Below are 19,657 nucleotides of genomic sequence, written 5' to 3' on the forward strand. Positions count from 1 at the left end.
CCCTGGAATCTACTGTCCTGGTTCTCTGCTCAGTCCCCTTTTTGAACCAGCGAATGGGTGACTTCCCGTGGCTCCAATCGCCAGCCAAAAGGGCACCCAGACCGGTGTATTTTGTACGGAGAACCGCGGCTCCGGGGCGCCGACAAAGCAGCCACGCGGGGCAAAGCCACGGCGCCGGCTGGCACAGCTGCACTGGCCGAAACAGCCGCGCTGGCGACTGTAGAGCTCCTCCGCCCGGGAATTTCCTAGTCTGTGGGCAATAAAAACGCGGCGTCCACTCACCCTCTGCGCTTTCACTGGGAGCTGCAATCCTGAGCTGTTCCTAAACGGCCATCTTGGATCCGTGTGTGTCCCTTTCTATTTTTTTTAAAAAAACTTTATTTATTACACTTTAAGCTCTGAGGTACATGTGCAGAACATGCAGGTTTCTTACATAGGTATACATGTTCCATGGTGGTTTGCTGCATCCATCACCCTGTTATTTATATTAGGTATTTCTCCTAATGCTATCCCTCCCCAATCCACCAGCCCCTGCTATCCATCCCCTAGCCCTCTCACCCCCAGACAGGTCCCAGTGTGTGATGTTCCCCTCCCTGCATCCATGTGTTCTCATTCAACACCCACTTATGAGTGAGAACATGTGGTGTTTGGTTTTCTGTTCTTATGTCAGTTTGCTGAGAATGATGGTTTTCAGCTTCATCCATGTACCTGCAAAGGACATGAACTTAATCCTTTTTTATGGTTGCACAGAATTCCATGGTGTATATGTGCCACATTTTCTTTGTATCCAGTCGATCATTCGTGGGCATTTGGGTTGGTTCCAAGTCTTTGCTATTGTGAACAGTGCTGCAATAAACACACATATAAATGTGTCTTTATAATAGAATGATTTATAATCCTTTGGATATATACCCAGTAATGGAATTGCTCAGAAACCAGACCTTTTTTTGAAAGGACTCCTCCTCTGATATGGCCCAACCATCTGACGCTGCCTCTCTTTTTTCACCAGATGAGAGACCACCAACCACTGAGTGGTCTTGGCCAGTCCACAGAGAATATGCATTAAGGGTTTCCATGTCCTCGGCTTCACCTTTTGACATCAGAGGGGTAAAAACATCATCCTCAAATCATGCTGAGGCCACCATTTTTTGAAGATGGGTCAAATGAAGGGGCATGAAGCTCAATTGCACATGTACCTATTTCTTCTCTCATAAATATTCATAACTCCTATAGCTTATTGAATATGTATATTTGGCCACCCTGCTGAGTATAAATTCCTGTTCTCTCTGCCCCTCCCTTGATGTGTCTTGTTTCTGGCTTCTGGCCAGAGACTATGCTTCCTAGCCTTCAGAAGATCACCCTGCAGGCTGCAACCCTGTTTGAGAAATAAAGCTCTCTTTTCCAAATTCATGAACCTTATCTTTCTTCAGTTGACACTGGGTAGGACTATTTGTCAGGCTTCTTCCTCCTCACTTCTCGCTTCCTCAACATGCCCACTGTCTGTTCTGGCCATTCATACCCCGACTCACAGCCACACCCAAAAGAAAGGAAAAGCTCCAAGCAAGAGGTATGGTACCACCAATAATATCCACAAAGGCAGCCCATATCCTAAGAGAAGCCCTTAGGGCTATGCTCACCTGAAGCCCAGCCTGTCTGCAGCCTTCTGCAGGGTGAAGATGAGGCTGTCTCTCTCTCCCTCCTCCTGCCCACCAGCTTTTTAAATAAGAGTTTCCAGGGGAAAAAGCAGAAAGCAATAAAGCTGCATTGTAGAGCAATGACCCTCAACCTCTTTGTAACTTCCAGTAGATTGTCCCTGACTCTCCCTGTACAATTCTTTATTGTAACAAAAGACCCTAATTAGCTGATTGGAATTTCTAAAACCTTATTCACCAACAGCTCAACTGTTACAGCTGAATGGATGGACCAGTTCAGTCAAGCAGCAACCGGTTTATTCCTTCCTCTGCTCAATTAGGCCTCTAGAATGTTCATGTTGGAAAGGAAGTTAATGATCAATTAATTAATCCCTCTCAGTCTAAAAATGAGTACACTGAGGCTTAATGAAGTAAAATGGAATCTGAGTGAGGTCACACAGCAGCAAAGCTGCAGCAGAAGGCATTTGGGTTTTACATGTTACTAACACAGAATGTAATTGGTTTAAATTCTTTTAGCTGTGTTTTTTAAGTCTGTTTAAGATAAAGAATCAAACTGAAATGGTTTGATTCACGCAACTGTTTCTTGTGCTTTGATCTTGGGAACATTACTTACCTTTCTGGATTTGTAAGGCATATCACAAAAGGCACTGATGAACATAAAAGCTAGTTATAATACAAATAATGAAATGAAAAGCAAGTGCAATGAAAAGTCTATGGCACAGTGGTGGCGTGACCAGAAATAATCTTAAAGGCCCCTTCCAAGACTCTGTACCTAATTTTCTACAAATAATTTTGTACACAAAACATTGAGTCTCTTACCCCAAACTGTGTAAACTTCAGGCTCCACAGAACCTGGGTTTGCCCTTTGAAAGGCAGCATGGTATAGTGGAAATTCTCTCAGATTGAATTAGCTTCAAATCCCCTCTGCTGTTTACTAGCTGGCTGACCTCAGGGAAGTTACTTACAATCTCTGTACATCTATTTCCTCATCTATAAAATGCAGAGAGTGAAACCAATTTCCTAGAGTTGTTGGAAAGGCTTAAGCAAAGTAATGTAGGTAAAGCTTTTGGGACAATGTCTGGCCTGCAGCAAACCTGAAGTAAAGTGTGTCTTGTCTTACATTAGGAGGTTGTCTGATATAATGATTAAGAGCATGGGCTTTGGAACCCCATAAACCTACATTCAAATTCTTGCTTCATTCATATTGTAATACTAATTATCTTGGCACCTTAGTCCTTCCAAGCCTTAATTTTCTCTACTTTAAAATGGGAGTAATAAAACTTAACTGACAGAGTTAAGATTAAATGAGATGATATAATGTGCTTAGTTAGCAAAGTGACTGCTTTTAGCTGCAAGTAATAACCAGAAAACATTCAAAATGGCTGAAAGCAGTGGCTTCAAACTTTTTGGTACAACCCACAGTAAGACATAGATCTTACACTGTTCTTAGGTGTACATAACCACAATATCACAGAACTATTGTGAGTCTCAAATTCAATAAGGTATGGGACTAAGCTTCATACAACACTCTAGAATGGGAAAATAGCACGGTGGACCTGAATTCAGCCTTTCCCAATAAGCATGAACACCTCTGGCATCTCAGTAGCCCACGTGGTTGTGCTTTTCCTCAGGTCTCCATTTCATTTCGATTCACTGAGTTCCTTTTGTTCCCACAGAGTGTGGAAGAGAGACAGAGAAAAAAAAATGACTTAAGTTTGTAAAATACTACCTGAATGTACTCAATCTGATTCTCATCACGTTGATTTTGAACATAATATTACTTAACACATCTGCATCCTGCTGCTGAAATAGTTCAATACCAAATTGTTCATTTGGGTCAAGGTTGGACTGGAGTATTATCTCCTTCACTTTTTGAAGAAAGGCACTATCCTACTTCTCCCAGATCACGGACCCATTAGTTTACTGAATATTCTTCTTAAACAATAAGCTAATTTCTTCTGTGATACATTTCCTGTGTGATACAAGTTTTTGTTTCTCCAGCCAGTATTTTACATAAGGGATAAATGCACAGTAGGAATGATTATTCTATTACTGACCTTTCATCATTCTGTAGCAAATTCAATCAATAATAGCACAGGCTTGTAACTTTTAATAACATTCCTTGCCCTTTGATGAATTATGAGTTAAACTATATGGGCTCTGTAAACCTCTTCAGCTAATGATGCTTGTTTTGTAGGCTATAATTCGTGTAGGGGGAAGTTTTGTGTACATTGTTCACCTGAAGATGCTCCATTAAGACATCCTTTGGTTTGTTACAAAATGCACAGTAGTTGATAACCTGATTGTGTCCATTTCATTTCCATTGTTCTTAGAACTTCAAACTAGCCTGGGTAGGTTTTGTGGGTGAAGCACAAGATGGTAGATAAAGGGACATCACTCTTACTTGACCGTGCATTTTCTCTGCAGCAAAATAGCATCGGGGCAATCACTGGGGGCATTCTAGAGACCATCTTTTATGGCTTGTCCAGTGAGTTGGGAGAAGCCCTTTTCTTGGTGGTGTTTGGATGTTAATTGGCAGATATTGTGTGTAGGATATTGACACAGTCAGTCACTTTATCATATTTTAAACACATGCTCTTCCAATCCATTCACTTTGGATGCATTGAGCATTTTAATCATTCCTGGTAGTGTACACCCCAAGCGGAAAACTCCAGGAAGTATGGCATCATCATAAAGGAAATCTCTTAAAATCAAACTCATAGCACTTGAATTTTTATTTCATGCCAATACACAATGGAAATTGTCATTTGAAAATCATCTGTTTATGGCTATTAGGCCTAGTAATTAGATCTCTTGAAACTCAGAACCCTGAAAGACATTACACACTTCCTGGTTAGAACCTTCTGGTCCTTAGGGAATGTTGGCATATCACCCACCTGGTGTACCACTTATACCTGTCAGAATTCATAGGTAGGATCTCCTAACAAGTTGGACAGTGTGTGGAACACAAAAACAGGGGTATATTTAAACTGAGTCTTAATTATATAACGCCACTTTGGGATGAGGTGGAAGCATACCCTCTGCTGTAAAGAATGGATAAACATCCTACTTGATACTGATACGACACTACTATAAGAAACTAAATAGGCCTCGCTAAGCAATAGCCGCTCTTGTCCAATATAATTCCAAGGAAAAAGCAGACCTAAGATCATTTATTATCAATTGTAAATGCCACCTTAGGGCAGAAGTCCTCTGATGTTCATTGACTCATATTCACCATCTCTGCATGGACTGAGTAATTTAATTACTTAATCGTAGATTCTGTTTACTAGTTCAACTTGGTGGGTTCTCCAGGAAGGTATATTACTTAATACTAAACAGATCATAGGTACAATATTGAAATGAGTGAATGGCAATCCTGATGTGAAATTTTTCCATGCTAAAATGATGGCATATAGGACTAGATACCTTTTTTTCATGGTCATGGAGATGAGGTGGTCATCTACCATATTTATCAGCACATAAGATACATAAGATATGTAACATATAGGTAACTTCTCAGCTTTATGAGGGTAAATTTGGGGAAATAAATTTAAGAACTCTCATCCCACATGATTTATAGGTTCAAAGTTGGTTTTAAACTCTCTAAATGTTTTTTACATACAGAAAACCATTTTGTTCATTTAAGAACTATGTAGTGGTGTTATGCCGGGAGTGTTGGCTCTTACCAGTAATCCCAGCACTTTGGGAGGCCCAGGTGGGTGGATCACCTGAGGTCGGGAGTTCAAGACTAGCCTGGCCAACAAGGTGAAACTGTCTCTACTAAAAATACAAAAATTAGCTGGGTGTGGTGGTGGGTGCCTGTAATCCCAGCTAATCAGGGGACTAAGGCAGAAGAATTGCTTGAACCGAGAAGGTGGACGTTGCAGTGAGCTGAGACTGCGCCATTGCACTCCAGCCTGGGTGACAGAGTGAGACTCTGTCACAATAAACAAACAAACCTGTATATTGGAGTTAAAATGAGATGAGAACTTCCTTCCATTTTACGTCTTTTTGAGTTGACCACAGTATAGGCACACTGGAAGCACAATAGCTTTTGTACACGTTTAGGCATGAGATGTGGGTGCCTTGATTTTACTAAGAGGTTGTGAACCTTCCTGTTTCTCAAAGCATATGAATCTGTCCAGATAAATAATACCAAATAGCTGTGTTTAGGGAAGTTTAAACCCCTGCCAGTGAACAGAATTACAACATTGAATTGTGGCATGTCATCTTTAATCAAAAGCCTGGTTAAGAAAAACAGGCACAGAGGATTGCTTGAAGGATATGTAGTCTATTCATTCCTTTAAACCGTTAGCTTTGATAATTGTATCTTTTTAGACCAAAAGAGAGTCACTCCTGGACCATGCTCCTTCAGCTCCTTGCTGACCTGTATTTCTCACCATACAGTTTAACTCTAGGCCCCTATTGAAAGTTCCATAAAAGGAAATTGTTCATAACTAGCTGTATGTGTATTATATGAAGGTTTTGAGAATTTAAAAATTTCTGAATAACTTCTACTTCCTAGGATTTTAAAGCATTTATACTAGAAAAAGTTTCTCCTAACTTTATTTTTAAGTTTTAAAATAAAAATTACCTATTTTTAAGGTATACAAATGGATGTTTAGATATACATAGTGAACAAGTCAAGCTAATTATATATTTCTTCAGTTACCTTTATATGTGTGTATGGTGAGAACATTAAAATCCATTCTCTTAGTAAATTTCAAGTATACATTATTAACGATAGTACCCATGCTGTACATTCGATCTTTAGAACTTATTCATCCTGTATTACTGAAACTTCATACCCTTTGACAAACACCTCCCCATTTCTCCTCTCCTCCTGCACCTCATAACTAACACTTTCTTAGATTCCACGAGATCATGCAAAATTTTTCTTCTGTATCTGCTTATTTCACTTAGCATAATGTCCTCCAAGTTCATCCATGCTGTTGCAAGTGATGTTATTTTCTTCTTTGTAAAGGCTGAAGAGTATTCCATTTTGTGTGTGTGTGTGTGTGTGTGTGTGTGTGTATGTGTGTGTGTAAAACAATTTCTTGGCCAGGCTTAGCATTGGGAGGCTGAGGTGAGAGGATTGTTTGAGCCCAAGAGTTGAAGACCAGCCTGGGCAACATAGTGAAAACTTGTCTCTACAAACAATAAAAATAAAAATTAGCTGGGCCTGGTGGCACATACCTGTAGTCCCAACTACTTGGGAGGCTGAGGTGGGAGTACTGCTTGAGCCTGGGAGGTCAAGGCTGCAGTGAGTTATGATCATGACATCACACTCCAGCCTGGGCAACAGAGCGAGACCCTGTCTCTAAAAAAACAACACAATTTCTTTATCCATTCATACATTCATGGACACTTGTTTTCATTATCTTGGCTATTGTGCAGAATGCTGCAATAAACATGACAGTGCACATATCTCTTCAAGATATTGATTTTATTTTCTTTGGCTATACACCCAGAAGTGGGAGTGCTGGATTATATGTTCATTCTATTTTTAATGTTTGAGGAACCTCCACACTGTATTCCATATGGCTGTACCGATTTACATTCCCCCAAACAGGCATATAAGTGGTCCCTTTTCTCCACATCCTTGCCAGCACTTATCTTTTTTTTATAATAGCCATCCTGACAGGTGTGAGATGATACCTCATTGTGTTTTTTTTCAAATTTCCCTGATGATTAATGATGTTGAGTCCCTTTTCATATGCTTATTGGCTATCTATATATCTTCTTTGGGGATATAACTATTGAAGTCCTTTGCTCATTTTTAATGTTTTGTTGTTGTTTGCTCTTGAGTTATATGAGTTCCTCATACATTTTGGATATTAACCCCTTATCAGATAAACAATTTACTAACATTTCCTAAGTCCATAGATTGCTTTTGCACTTTGCCTACTGTTTCCTTTGCTGTGCAGAAGCTTTCATTGTCATATAATCCCACTTTATTTTTGCTTTTGTTGCCTGTGCTTTTGGTGTCATATCCAAATCATTGGCAAGACCAATGCCAAGGAGGTTTCTTCCTGTTTCCTTCTAGCAGTTTTATAGTTTCATGTCTTATAATGTCTTTAATCCATTTTGAGTTGATTTGTGTATATGTTGTAAGGGTCCAATTTCATTATTTTGCATGTGGATATACAGTTTTCCCAACAAAATTTGTTGAGAAAACTGTCCTTTTCCCATTGTATATTTTTGGCATGCAGGTCAAAAATTATATGTGTGGGTTTATTTCTGGACTCTGTTCTGTTTTATCGGTCTGTTTTTAATACCACTACTATGCTGTTTTGATTACTATAACTTTATAATGTAATTTGAAATCAGTAAGTGTGATGCTTCCAGTTTTGTTCTTTTTGCTCAAGATTGCTTTGGCTCTTCAGGGTCTTTTGTGGTTCCATACAAGTGTTAGGATTGTTTTTCATATTTGTGTGGGAAATACAATCTTAAATTTTTGATGGGGATTATACTGAATTTGTAGATCGCTTTGCATAGTTGGGAAGTAAGGTAGTATGGGGCATAAAAAGCTCTAGTCCACATTTGTGTATTCTAGCAATTATGTAGGTCCTTGTGATTTTTATGTACTGACTTTATCCTTGTATTCATCTTGTAAACCAGTTATTATTGTCACTTCATCCTAATTTCTTTATGCATTTTTACATCTCTGTCCTCTTGTATGAATTCATGCAAACTATCTCAAATGTCATTAGGATGAATATGAAAATATGGGTGGAAATTTAATATAGACATTAAATGATATTTGTAACCACATTTAAATACAGATGTTAAATGATCTAACAATCATGGTAAGGCAGTTACAAATAACTTGTTTTTCCTTAGTAAAATATATTATTTGCTTTTTAATGTACATTAAGGAGCTGGCATGTCTAGGATTAGCTAGAAAAGAGCAATGATACCATCCTGGGAGCCCACCTCCCTGAAAGATTAGACTCAAATTTTGATGTCTGATTAGACTCCATGTTGCAAAGTCCTCCAGTTATTTATGTACATATTACCCTCTCAGAAGATGAGGGTCTTGTCTTTCCACCCACAAGTGGTACAGTAGAGTGTTAAGAACATGCTCTGAATGTCAGGAAACCAGCCTCCTAGGAGCTAAGCTCTGCAAGTAGTCCTGTGAAGGGCCTTGGACAAGTCCTTCAACCACTCTGAGCCTCAGGGACTAACAGTGCTTGGAATTATTCTCTCTGTCCCCTATAGTCCTATAAGGGTTTTAATTCAAAGACATCTGTCTACATGGAGTAAAAATACCTCTCATTCTCTCCTCATGCTAATTCAAGTTACCTGTTGAACCCAATTCTCTGTAACAGATGCATGATGTCTTACTTTCCCTCTAGGGAGCTTTTCACTAGTTAACTCTTAGTAGGCATTTTATGCAAGTGCTAAATGCCATTGCAGTATGCAGATGATACCTAAAGGAGGAAAGAAGCAATGCGAAACCATCTCTTTGTGCAATACACTTTTATTTTCCTTTTACCTTTGCAGTCATCTTTGAGTAATCGTTGTGTAAACAATAGAATGGAATGAAATTACATTAAATTGTATGCAAATGGCTCTAGAACACCTTAACAATTATGACAAGGCGATTATAAATAACCTTTTTTCCTTAGTAATATATATTTGCTTTTTAAAGTACATTAAAGAGCTGCCATATCTAGGGTTAGCTAGGAAAGAGCAATGGTACCATCCTGGGAGCCCACCTCCCTGAAAGATTAGACTCCAATTTTGAAAATCCTAAGGTTTACTAGTTCCATAATATAGAATCAAGCAGAGGGCTACTTGGGTTGAAAGTATTTATTCTTGAACCATAACAGCGTTTTACCTTTTAGTCATTGCACAAAACCCTTTTGATTATTTTCACTCCACCTGGGTATTCTGCAAAATTTCAAGTAAAACTCAGATTCTGATATTTTCAAGTTTATCACCTTTAGAATAACAAATCCTATCACTTAAGGAGAGCCAAATCAGAGATGGGTTATATAGTTAGCAATCTAACAGAATGGCAACATTTTACATAGCATTCTAAATGGTCCGAAGAAGCAAAACTTAACATATGCCACCTTTATATATAGAGGAAATTTTAGATCTGAGACTATTCCAGAGTAAAGCAGCCTCAGGCACATTCTTAATGTGAAAGTTTGCAAGGCACCTCCCTCTCCCAAGAGACTGTCAGATTGTAAATTGGTTTTTAGGCAAACAAACAAAGAATAAGCATCCAAATTCCTAATTCAGTCATTTCAAAATTTAGAAGTTGCAAATACTCCAAAGATAGACCCAAAACTTTTTGTTTAAATAACAAGATTAACTGCAAGAAGCATATAATCAAAACCCTTTCTTCTTATAGCTAAGGTGTGTAATGCATAAATATATGAAAAATAAAATTCACAGTCAGTTTTAAAACTAGAATTCAAGTTTGGCTAATAAATCTTAATTTTATAAGTATATTAATTTCTAAATACAACATAAAAGAGGCAGTATTGTGAGATGTACAATTAAAGTATAACAGAAATAACAACAATGAAAGAAGAAATAGGCTTCTGGGTAGAAAATTCCTTTTGTTGCCAATAAATAAGACCACCTGAGTGTATTTCAGATTCTTTTCACTTACGGGATATCCAAATTGATTGCTAAGAATATTAAATAGCTTTTGGAAAAATTAGCAACAGTCGTGCAGCTGTGGCATTTGCTTGTTCTCGTACTGTGGATTGCTAGAGAATAAAGCAGAACTCAGAGTGTTGTAAGTTTTAAAAAATTATTTTTTATCCCATTTTGTGGAAGCCAGCCTCTTCACAATCTTCTGATTTTGCTGGGAAATGGGAGAAAGGGGGTGGGAGGAAATAGGCAGGAAGAGGGAGGATTGAGGGGAGTAGGGGTTGGGGGGACATGACAGATCAGGGTGACGTCAAGGGACCTACATCAGCTGACACTCAACTGAGCAAACCCAATCAGCTTCACTTCGTCAGGAATCTCCGACCCATCACAGCCAGAAGCCTGAAAAGGGAAAAAAGAAAGCCTCAATGCTGGTTTCCCACTGCTGCTGGTTTCCCACTGCTGCTGGTTTTTAAGGACTTGTTCCTATCATGGCAGATCTAAGCAAAGGCACAGTTGGTATGGGACCATGTGTCCCATTTCTTCTAGAAGAAAGACACAGCCACTCTCTTGAATGACTGCTGGAAGCTAAGTGCTGTCAGCAATGTGGCCACCATGCTATGCAGTGCAGAACAGAGGTAGGAAGGGATTTGTTATCCATTAAAATACCATGCCCAGGCTGGAAGCTTTGGAACAATGAAACATCGCTGCCAAGAAAACACAAACAAATTTTTCAACGACTATATAAAGTTACTTTAAATATACTTTCTAACTAAATCTTCTTAGTAATCATTCTAAAAAGAATATTATGAAAATAAGCAGAAGTTATCTAACATGTCACTCAGGAGTAATTTGGTTTTTACCAAACTCATCTCTTCTATAAAACTTGCCAGAAAAAAGTCATCACCAAGTACTGGAATGGGCTCATTAGAGACAATTGCTATACAAATTGCGGTGAATACGTTTCACAGGGAAAGGTATTATAACAATTCTTTTCTATAACATAATTTTGTTTGTAATATTTTTGGACATATTAACTGCCTAAAATTGGCCAAAATTATGATGTGTCAAATACTTCATTACTTTTCTTACTTCAGAATCAGAAAGAACTGTAAAGAAGTCATTGCCCTGGCAGGGCTTAGTGGTTCATGCCTGTAATCCCAGCACTTTGGGAGGCCAAGGCGGGTGGATCGAGGTCAGGAGATCGAGACCATCCTGGCCAACGTGGTGAAACCTATCTCTACTAAAACACAAAAATTTAGCTGGGTGTGGTGGTGTGCGCCTGTAGTCCCAGCTGGAGGCTGAGGCAGGGGAATGACTTGAACCTGAGAGGTGGAGGTTGCAGTAAGCCAAGATTGCACCATACTCCAGCCTGGTGACAGAGCGAGACTCTGTCTCAAGAAAGAAAAAAAAAAAAAGCCCATTGTCCTTCAAACCTCTCACTGGTCCTAATAAGTTATTTTCATTTTCCTTGTGACCTCTCCCCTTCGCTTTTAGACTCTCTCTCTCTCTCCCCTCAGATCACCATTCTAAGCTGTCTCTTATCCGATAGTACATAAATCAGAATTGGACATTACATAAGAACAACAAGGAGGGGAGAAAAAACTATGATGAATAACTGGGAATGGGCAATTAATTACTAAAGGATAACACAACCATTTTCAGAGCCTAATTCCTGATAAATTATTGTCACAACAATTAGTTTCCCATGGAAAAGCGCCCTTTCCAATCACCACAATTAACCTGCTTAGCACTGCTTGTATGCATTTAACATACGTGTAGGTACTGTACTGTTCAAAAAACAGTACAGAGAACCAGCATCAATTCTAGCATTTTCTATTAAATAAGCAGCTAACCAGGACGTTCATACCTTAAATGTTTTCAAATGATTGTCCTTAAAATAACATTCAATGTAAGTAGTTATGCCTATATAAAAGTCGGTAGCCTAAAGGATAGAAATATTAATCAGTATTTAAAGAAAGGAGTTTGCTTTGTACCTATCCAGTGATATTTCTGGTTTCATGTGACAGATGAAATACTCGGTGAAGTAAAATTTTCATTGTTTGTATTGACAGGGGCAATGAGATCTGAAATGCTCTCCTTTCAACAAAGTAGTACAGGCATAGAGGGCATTTTGGCTGAGGTATTTCTAGTGGTGTCACACTGATACTGTAATATTCACCTCCCTTACCTATTTTCTTCTTGTGTTATCGCTGTTTCTTTATGTACTTTCCTAAACCGTCCCTTCTCTTCTCTTATGTGTAGCTCTTGTAGACATCATTTACTCAACCCACTAAATAATGGCAGAAAATCTGTGTAATTATCAGGCAACTGACAAACATCCAAAGGTATGTTATGGCTGCTGGTGGTGACAAAAAGGCCAGATTGCCGAATGTGAAGTACACCAATGTACTTCAAAGCATCATTAGAAATTTGGCAATGTGCGTATCAGGGAGTTAAAATGACTAGAATAAAACTACCATATCCAATAGTGGTTGAACTGACTAGAAATGAGAATATTAAATCCTTTCTTGTGAAGAGTAATGGAAATGAGAACTTACTACTGTAGGTGATAAACCAGTGGTTACGGTGAGAACATCACAGAAGGAGTCTTCACAAAGTCCCTACCCCACTCTGGGTCCTCAGTGCCTCTCATAGCTACACTGAAATGTCTGTCTCCTGGTCAGGATGTTTGGCTGTGTTTGCTTCAAGGCACTCAGCCCTCCTTCCTCTGCTACCTGGGCTCTCACTGCTGAGTCCAGGTCTCTCTCAGTCTGCAAAGCACAGATGAGAGTGATATGCGAATGACTCTGAAATTCAGAGAAAGGGACCAGTGACCCTTCAAACAGCAATGTCCAAACTATGGGATCTCAGGATCTCTTGATACTCTTAAGAATTACTGAGCACTCCAAAAAGTGTATGTTTATATGGGTTATATATGTTAGGCAGGCTTAGAACTGAGAGATTTAAAAAGCATTTTAAACATATTTGAAATTATGTCGAGACATTAAAGTAATATTGTAAAGAGTATATTTAAAAACATAAAATAGCCTTACATAAGTTAATTATACTACCTTAAACCTAAAACATTTATACAATATCCATTTACTAATTCATTAACTTAATAATAAACTCATTACATGCAAACATAAAATCTTTATGGAAAATAACCATAGTTCCCCTATCCACTGCAAGAAAACTCAAAAGAGTGGCATGGCTTTTATATTTCCCACTTTTTTTTTTTAATTGTACTTTAGGTTCTGGGGTACATGTGCCGATCATGCAGGATTGTTGCATAGGTACATACATGGCAAGGTGGTTTGCTGCCTCCATCCCCCCTCACCTATATCTGGCATTTCTCCCCATGTTATCCCTCCCCAAATTCCCTACCCCCTGCTGTCTAGCCCCTAGTCCCCTCCACCAGACCACAGTGTGTGATGCTACCCTCCCTGTGTCCATGTGTTCTAATTGTTCAACACCCGCCTATGAGTGATACCATGTGGTGTTTGATTTTCTGTTCTTGTGTCAGTTTGCTGATAATGATGGTTTCCAGATTCATCCATGTCCTTATGAAGGACACAAACTCATAGTTTTTTATTGCTGTGTAGTATTCCATGGCGTATACGTGCCACATTTTCTTTATCCAGTCTATTGTTGATGGACATTTGGGTTGGTTCCAGGTCTTTGCTATTGTAAACAGTGCCACAATGAACATACATATGTGTGCATGTGTCTTTATAATAGAACAATTTGTAATTATTTAGGTATATACTCAGTAATGGGATGGACGGGTCAAATGGTATTTCTATTTCTAGGTCTTTAAGGAATCGCCACACTGTCTTCCACGATGGTTGCATTAATTTGCACTCCCACCAACAATGTAAAAATGTTCCTATTTCTCCACATCCTCTACAGCAACTGTTGTCTCCAGATTTTTTAATCATCGCCATTCTAACTGGCGTGAGACAGTATCTCAGTGTGGTTTTGATTTGCATTTCTTTAATGACCAGTGATGATGAGCATTTCTTCATATGTTTGTTAGCCTTATAGATGTCTTCTTTTATAAAGTGTCTGTTCATATCATTTGCCCACTTTTGAATAGGCTTGTTTTTTTCTTGTAAATCTGTTTTAGTTCTTTGTAGATTCTGGCTATTAAGCCCTTTGTCAGATGGGTAGATTGCAAAATTTTTTTCCCATTCTGTTGGTTGCGAGTTCACTCTAATGATTGTTTCCTTTGCTGTACAGAAGCTCTGGAGTTTAATTAGATCCCATTTGTCTATTTTGGCTTTTGTTGCCATTGCTTTTGGTGTTTTGGTCATGAAGTCTTTGCCTATGCCTATGTCCTGAATGGTTTTGCCTACGTTTTCTTCTAGGGTTTTTATGGTGGTAGGTCTTATATTTAGGTCTTTAATCCATCTGGAGTTAATTTTAGTGTAAGGTGTCAGGAAGTGGTCCAGTTTCTGCTCTCTGTACATTGCTAGCCAGTTTTCCCAACACCATTTATTAAACAGGGAATCCTTTCCCCATTGCTTTTCTCAGGTTTGTCAAAGATCAGGTGATTGTAGATGTGTAGTGTTGCTTCTGAGGCCTCTGTTCTGTTCCATTGGTCTATATCTTTGTTTTGGTACCAGTACCATGCTGTTTTGATTACTGTAGCCTTGTAGTATAGTTTGAAGTCAGGTAGCAGGATACCTCCAGCTTTGTTCTTTTTGCTTAGGATTGTCTTGGCTATATGGGCCCTCTTTTGGTTCCATATGAAGTTTAAGGTGGTTTTTTCCAGTCCTGTGAAGGTCATTGGTAGCTTGATAGGGATAGCATTGAGTCTATAAATTACTTTGGGCAATAGGGCCATTTTCACAATGTCGATTCTTCCTAACCATGAGCATGGAATGTTTTTCCATCTGTTTGTGTTCTCTCTTCTTTCCTTGAGCAGTGATTTGTAGTTCTTCTTTAAGAGGTCCTTTATATCATTTATTATTTGTATTCCTAGGTATTTTATTCTCTTTGTGGCAGTTGTGAATGGGAGTTTGCTCTTGATTTGGCTCTCTGTTAGTCTGTTATTGGTGTATAGGAATGCTTGTGATATCTGCACATTGATTTTGTATCCTGAGACTTTGCTGAACTTGCTTTATCAGTTTCAGGAGATTTGGGGCTCAGACAATGGGGTCTTCTAAATATACAATCATGTCATCTGCAAACAGAGACAATCTGACTTCCTCCTTTCCTAATTGGATACCCTTTATTTCTTTTTCTTGCCTGATTGTTCTGGCTAGAACTTCCAATACTATATTGAATAGGAATCGTGAGAGAGGGCATCCTTGCATAGTGCCAGATTTAGAAGGGAATGCTTCCAGTTTTTGCCCATTCAGTATGATATTGGCTGTGGGTTTGCCATAAATAGCTTTTATTATTTTGAGATATGTTCCATCGATACCTAGTTTATGGAGAATTTTTAGCATAAAGTGCTGTTGAATTTTGTCGAAGGCCTTCTCTGCATCTATTGAGATAATCATGTGTTTTTTTTTTTTTTTTTTTTTGGTTGTGTTTATGTGGTGGATTACATTTATAGACTTGTGTATGGTGAACCAGCTTTGCATCCCTAGGATGAAGCCTACTTGATAGTAATGGGTAAGCTTTTTGATGTGCTGTTGCATTCTGTTTGCCAGTATTTTATTGAAGATTTTTGCAACTGTGTTCATCATGGATATTGGACTGAAGTTTTCTTTTTTTGTTGAGTCCCTGCCGGGTTTTGGTATCAGGATGATGTTGGTCTCACAAAATGATTTGGGAAGGATACCCTCTTTTTGGATTGTTTGGAATAGTTTTAGAAGGAGTGGTACCAGCTCTTCTTTGTACGTCTGGCAGAATTTGGCTCTGAACCCACTGGTCCTGGACTTTTTTTGGTGATAGGCTATTAATTGCTGCCTCAACTTTGGCCCTTCTTATTAGTCTATTCAGGGTTTCCACCTCTTCCTGGTTTAGTCTTGGGAGTGTGCAAGTGTCCAGGAACTTAATTACTGGTTTATGTGCATAGAGTTGTTTGTAGTAATCTCTGATGGTAGTTTGTATTTCTGTGGAATTGTTGGTGATATCCCTTTTATCGTTTTTTATTGCACCTATTTGATTCTTCTCTCTCTTCTTTTATTTTGTTGATCTTTTCAAAAAATCAGCTCCTGGATTTGTTGATTTTTTGAAGGGTTTTTTGTGTCTCTATCTCCTTCAGTTCTGCTCTGATCTTAGTTATTTCTTGTCTTCTGCTTAGCTTTTGAGTTTTTTTTATCTTTCTCCTCTCTTTCAGTTTTGACGATATGGTGTTGATTTTACATCTTTCCTCCCTTCTCTGGTGGGCATTTATTGCTATAAATTTCCCTCTCGACACTGCTTTAAAGGTGTCCCAGAGATTCTGGTAAGTTGTGTCTTCATTCTGGTTGGATTTGAAGAATATCTTTATTTCTGCCTTCATTTCATTGTTTATCCAGTAGACACTCAGAAGCAAGTTGTTCAGTTTCCAAGTGGTTGTGCAGGTTTGAGTATCTTTCTTGATCCTGAGTTCTAGTCTGATTTGCTGTGGTCTGATAGACTGTTTGTTATGATTTCTGTTCTTCCGCATTTGCTGAGGAGTGATTTGCTTCCAATGATGTGGTCAATTTTAGAGTAAGTGCAATGTGGTGCTGAGAAAAATGTATACAGTATTCTATGGATTTGGGGTGGAGTGTTCTGTATATGTCTATTAGGTCCACTTGGTCCGGCTCTGCATTCAAGTCTTGGATATCCTTGTTAATTTTCTGTCTCATTGATATGTCTAACATTGACAGTGGAGTGTTGAAGTCTCCCACTATTATTGTGTGGGAGTCTAAATCTCGTTTTAGGTCATTGAGAACTTGCTCTATGTATCTGGGTGCCCCTGTGTTGGGGGCATATATATTTAGGATAGTTAGCTCTTCTTGTTAGATTGATCCTTTAACATTATGTAGTGTCCTTCTTTGTCTCTTTTAATCTTTATTGGTTTGAAGTCCATTTTATCAGAGACTAGGATTGCAACCCCTGCTTTTTTTTGTTCTCCCTTTGCTTGGTAAATCTTTTTCCATCCCTTTATTTTGAGTCTATGTGTGTCTTTGTATGTGAGATGGGTTCTGACTTTTTATCCAGTTTGCCATTCTGTGTGTTTTGATTGGGGTGTTTAGTCCATTTACATTCAATGTTAATATTGTTATGTGTGGATTTGATCCTGCCATTTTGTTACTGGCTGGTTTTCTTTTCCATTAGTTGACTCATTTTCTTCATTCCATTTTTGGTCTTTGCCCACTGGTTTGCCTTTGCAGTGACTGGTACTTGTTCCTTTCCATGCTTAGTGTTTCAGGAGCTCTTGTAGGGCAGGTCTGGTGGTGACAAAATCTCTCAATAGTTGCTTGTCTGTAAAGGATTTTATTTCTCCTTCACTTACAAAGCTTAGTTTAGCTGGATATGAGATTCTGGGTTGAAAGTTCTTTTCTTTAAGGATGTTGAATATTGGCCCCCACTCTCTTCTGGCTTGTAGGGTTTCTGCCGAGAGATTGTGAGTCTGATTGGCTTCCCTCTGTGGGTAACCTGACCTTTCTCTCTGGCTGCCCCTTAGCATTTTCTCCTTCATTTCAAACCTGGTGAATCTGACGATTATGTGCCTTGGGGTTGCTCTTCCTGAGGAATATCTTTGTGGAGTTCTCTGTATTTCTTGAATTTGAAAATTTGGACTGCCTTGCTAGGCTTGGGAAGTTCTCCCATATAATATCCTGGAGCATGTTTTCCAGCTTGGATTCATTCTCCTCATCATATTCAGGTACACCAATCAAGCATAGATTAGGTCTTTGCACATAATCCCATATTTCTTGGAGGCTTTTTTCACTTCTTTTCACTTTTTTCTCTCTTGTCTTGCCTTCTCTTCTTATTTCATTGAGTTGATCTTCAATCTCTGATATCCTTTCTTCTGCTTGATCGATTCAGCTATTAAAACTTGTGTATGCTTCAGGAAGTTCTTGTGCTGTGTTTTTCAACTCCATCAAGTCGTTTATGTTCTTCTTTAAGCTGGTTATTCTAGTTAGCATTTTGTCTAACCTTTTTTCAAGGTTTTTGGTTTCTTTGCATTGAGTTAGAACGTGTTCCTTCAGCTCAGAAAAGTTTGTTATTATCCACCTTCTGAAGCCTGTTTCTGTCAATTCGTCATACTCCTTGGTCAAGTTTTGATCCTGTGTTCTTGAGTTGTGATCCCTTGAAGGAGAAGAGGTGTTCTGGTCTTTGATGGTTTCATCTTTTTTGCACTGTTCTTTTCCTATCTTTGTGGATTTGCCTGGCTGTGTTGTCAGGGAGCTGCTTGATGAGGTCACTTGTCTGCCTGTGGAGGTGCTACTGGGTTTCTAGGGACTCCTTCAGGTTACTAGGGAAGCTTCCTGTGTCTTTTTTGTTTATACTGGGAGATTAGGCCCGCCTCTTCTGCTGACCTGTAGGTGCTGCTGCATTGTCAAGAATGCTGTCCCATTGCTACATAGGTTTCCTGTGTTTTTTTAAAAATGTGTAGCCCAGTCCCACCCCTCTAGTGGTAGGTTGTGCACTTCCTCCGCTGGGCTGGATCATTCAGGGTTCATGACAGACTGTGGCACTGGCTGCGCAACCCACTAGAGTCAGAGCTTCAGCCCTCTGGGGTTTGTGGGGGAGGGTAGGGACTCACCCAGCTGCATCCAGCCATCTCCCCCTTTCAGCTTCCTCTCTTTCCAGTCATGGGGTAGGGGCCTGCCCAGCTGCTCCCACTTACAGCTCCCTCTCTCTCCGGGTGGGGGGAAGGGGCAATAGCTCATTCCGCAGGCTCTTATTCAACTCCACGCTTGTAATTCCTGGCACTTGACTGGCAAAGATCCCCTGTTCTGTGTGTTGCTGAGACTTTGGGGGAAGCACTGTATCTGGACTGGAGCACCAGAGGGGGAGCCTCCCACTCGCGGTTCAGATGCACTTTCTGGGTGAAGCAGCACCCCTCCTTGTCTTGGTCTGCCCTGAGTGGGCTTTGCTCACCATCTGACCAGACCCATTGAAATGTACCTGGTACCTCAGTTAGAACTAGAAGATCTCTGGGTTTCTACATCTCTCTTGCTGGGTGTTGTGCACTGGAGTTGTGTCTTATCGGCCATCTTGGATCTTCCCTTCATCCCTTTGAGTCTATGTGTGTCCTTGCATGTGAGATGGGTCTCTTGAATATAGCACACTGATGGTTCTTGGCTTTTTATCCAATTTGCCAGTCTGTGTCTCTTGACTGGGGGGGGGGGGGCATTTAGTCCATTTACATTTAATGTTAATATTGTTTTGTGTGAATTTGATCCTGCCATTTTATTACTGGTTGGTTGTTTTGACCTTTGGTTGGTGTAATA

At 39.4% G+C, this 19,657-nt stretch overlaps 1 protein-coding gene and 1 long non-coding RNA gene across 2 annotated transcripts in view; one reads left to right on the plus strand and one right to left on the minus strand.

Annotated features, from left to right (window-relative positions):
- The window catches only part of LOC108317828, a 111,528-nt gene that overhangs the window by 63,233 nt on the left and 28,638 nt on the right, over positions 1 to 19,657 (plus strand). The gene's annotated exons all lie outside the window — the stretch shown is intronic.
- Positions 9,119 to 19,657, minus strand: part of STK39 (serine/threonine kinase 39) — a 325,035-nt gene continuing 314,496 nt past the window's right edge. The window contains exon 18 of the mRNA XM_017548524.2: positions 9,119 to 10,667. Within this exon, the coding sequence (XP_017404013.1) occupies positions 10,593 to 10,667 (75 nt within the window). The 3' untranslated portion in view covers positions 9,119 to 10,592. The remainder of the gene's footprint in view (positions 10,668 to 19,657) is intronic.

Source organism: Cebus imitator, unplaced genomic scaffold (genome assembly GCF_001604975.1).
Source record: "Cebus imitator isolate Cc_AM_T3 unplaced genomic scaffold, Cebus_imitator-1.0 Scaffold10, whole genome shotgun sequence".
NCBI classification, from domain to species: domain Eukaryota; kingdom Metazoa; phylum Chordata; class Mammalia; order Primates; family Cebidae; genus Cebus; species Cebus imitator.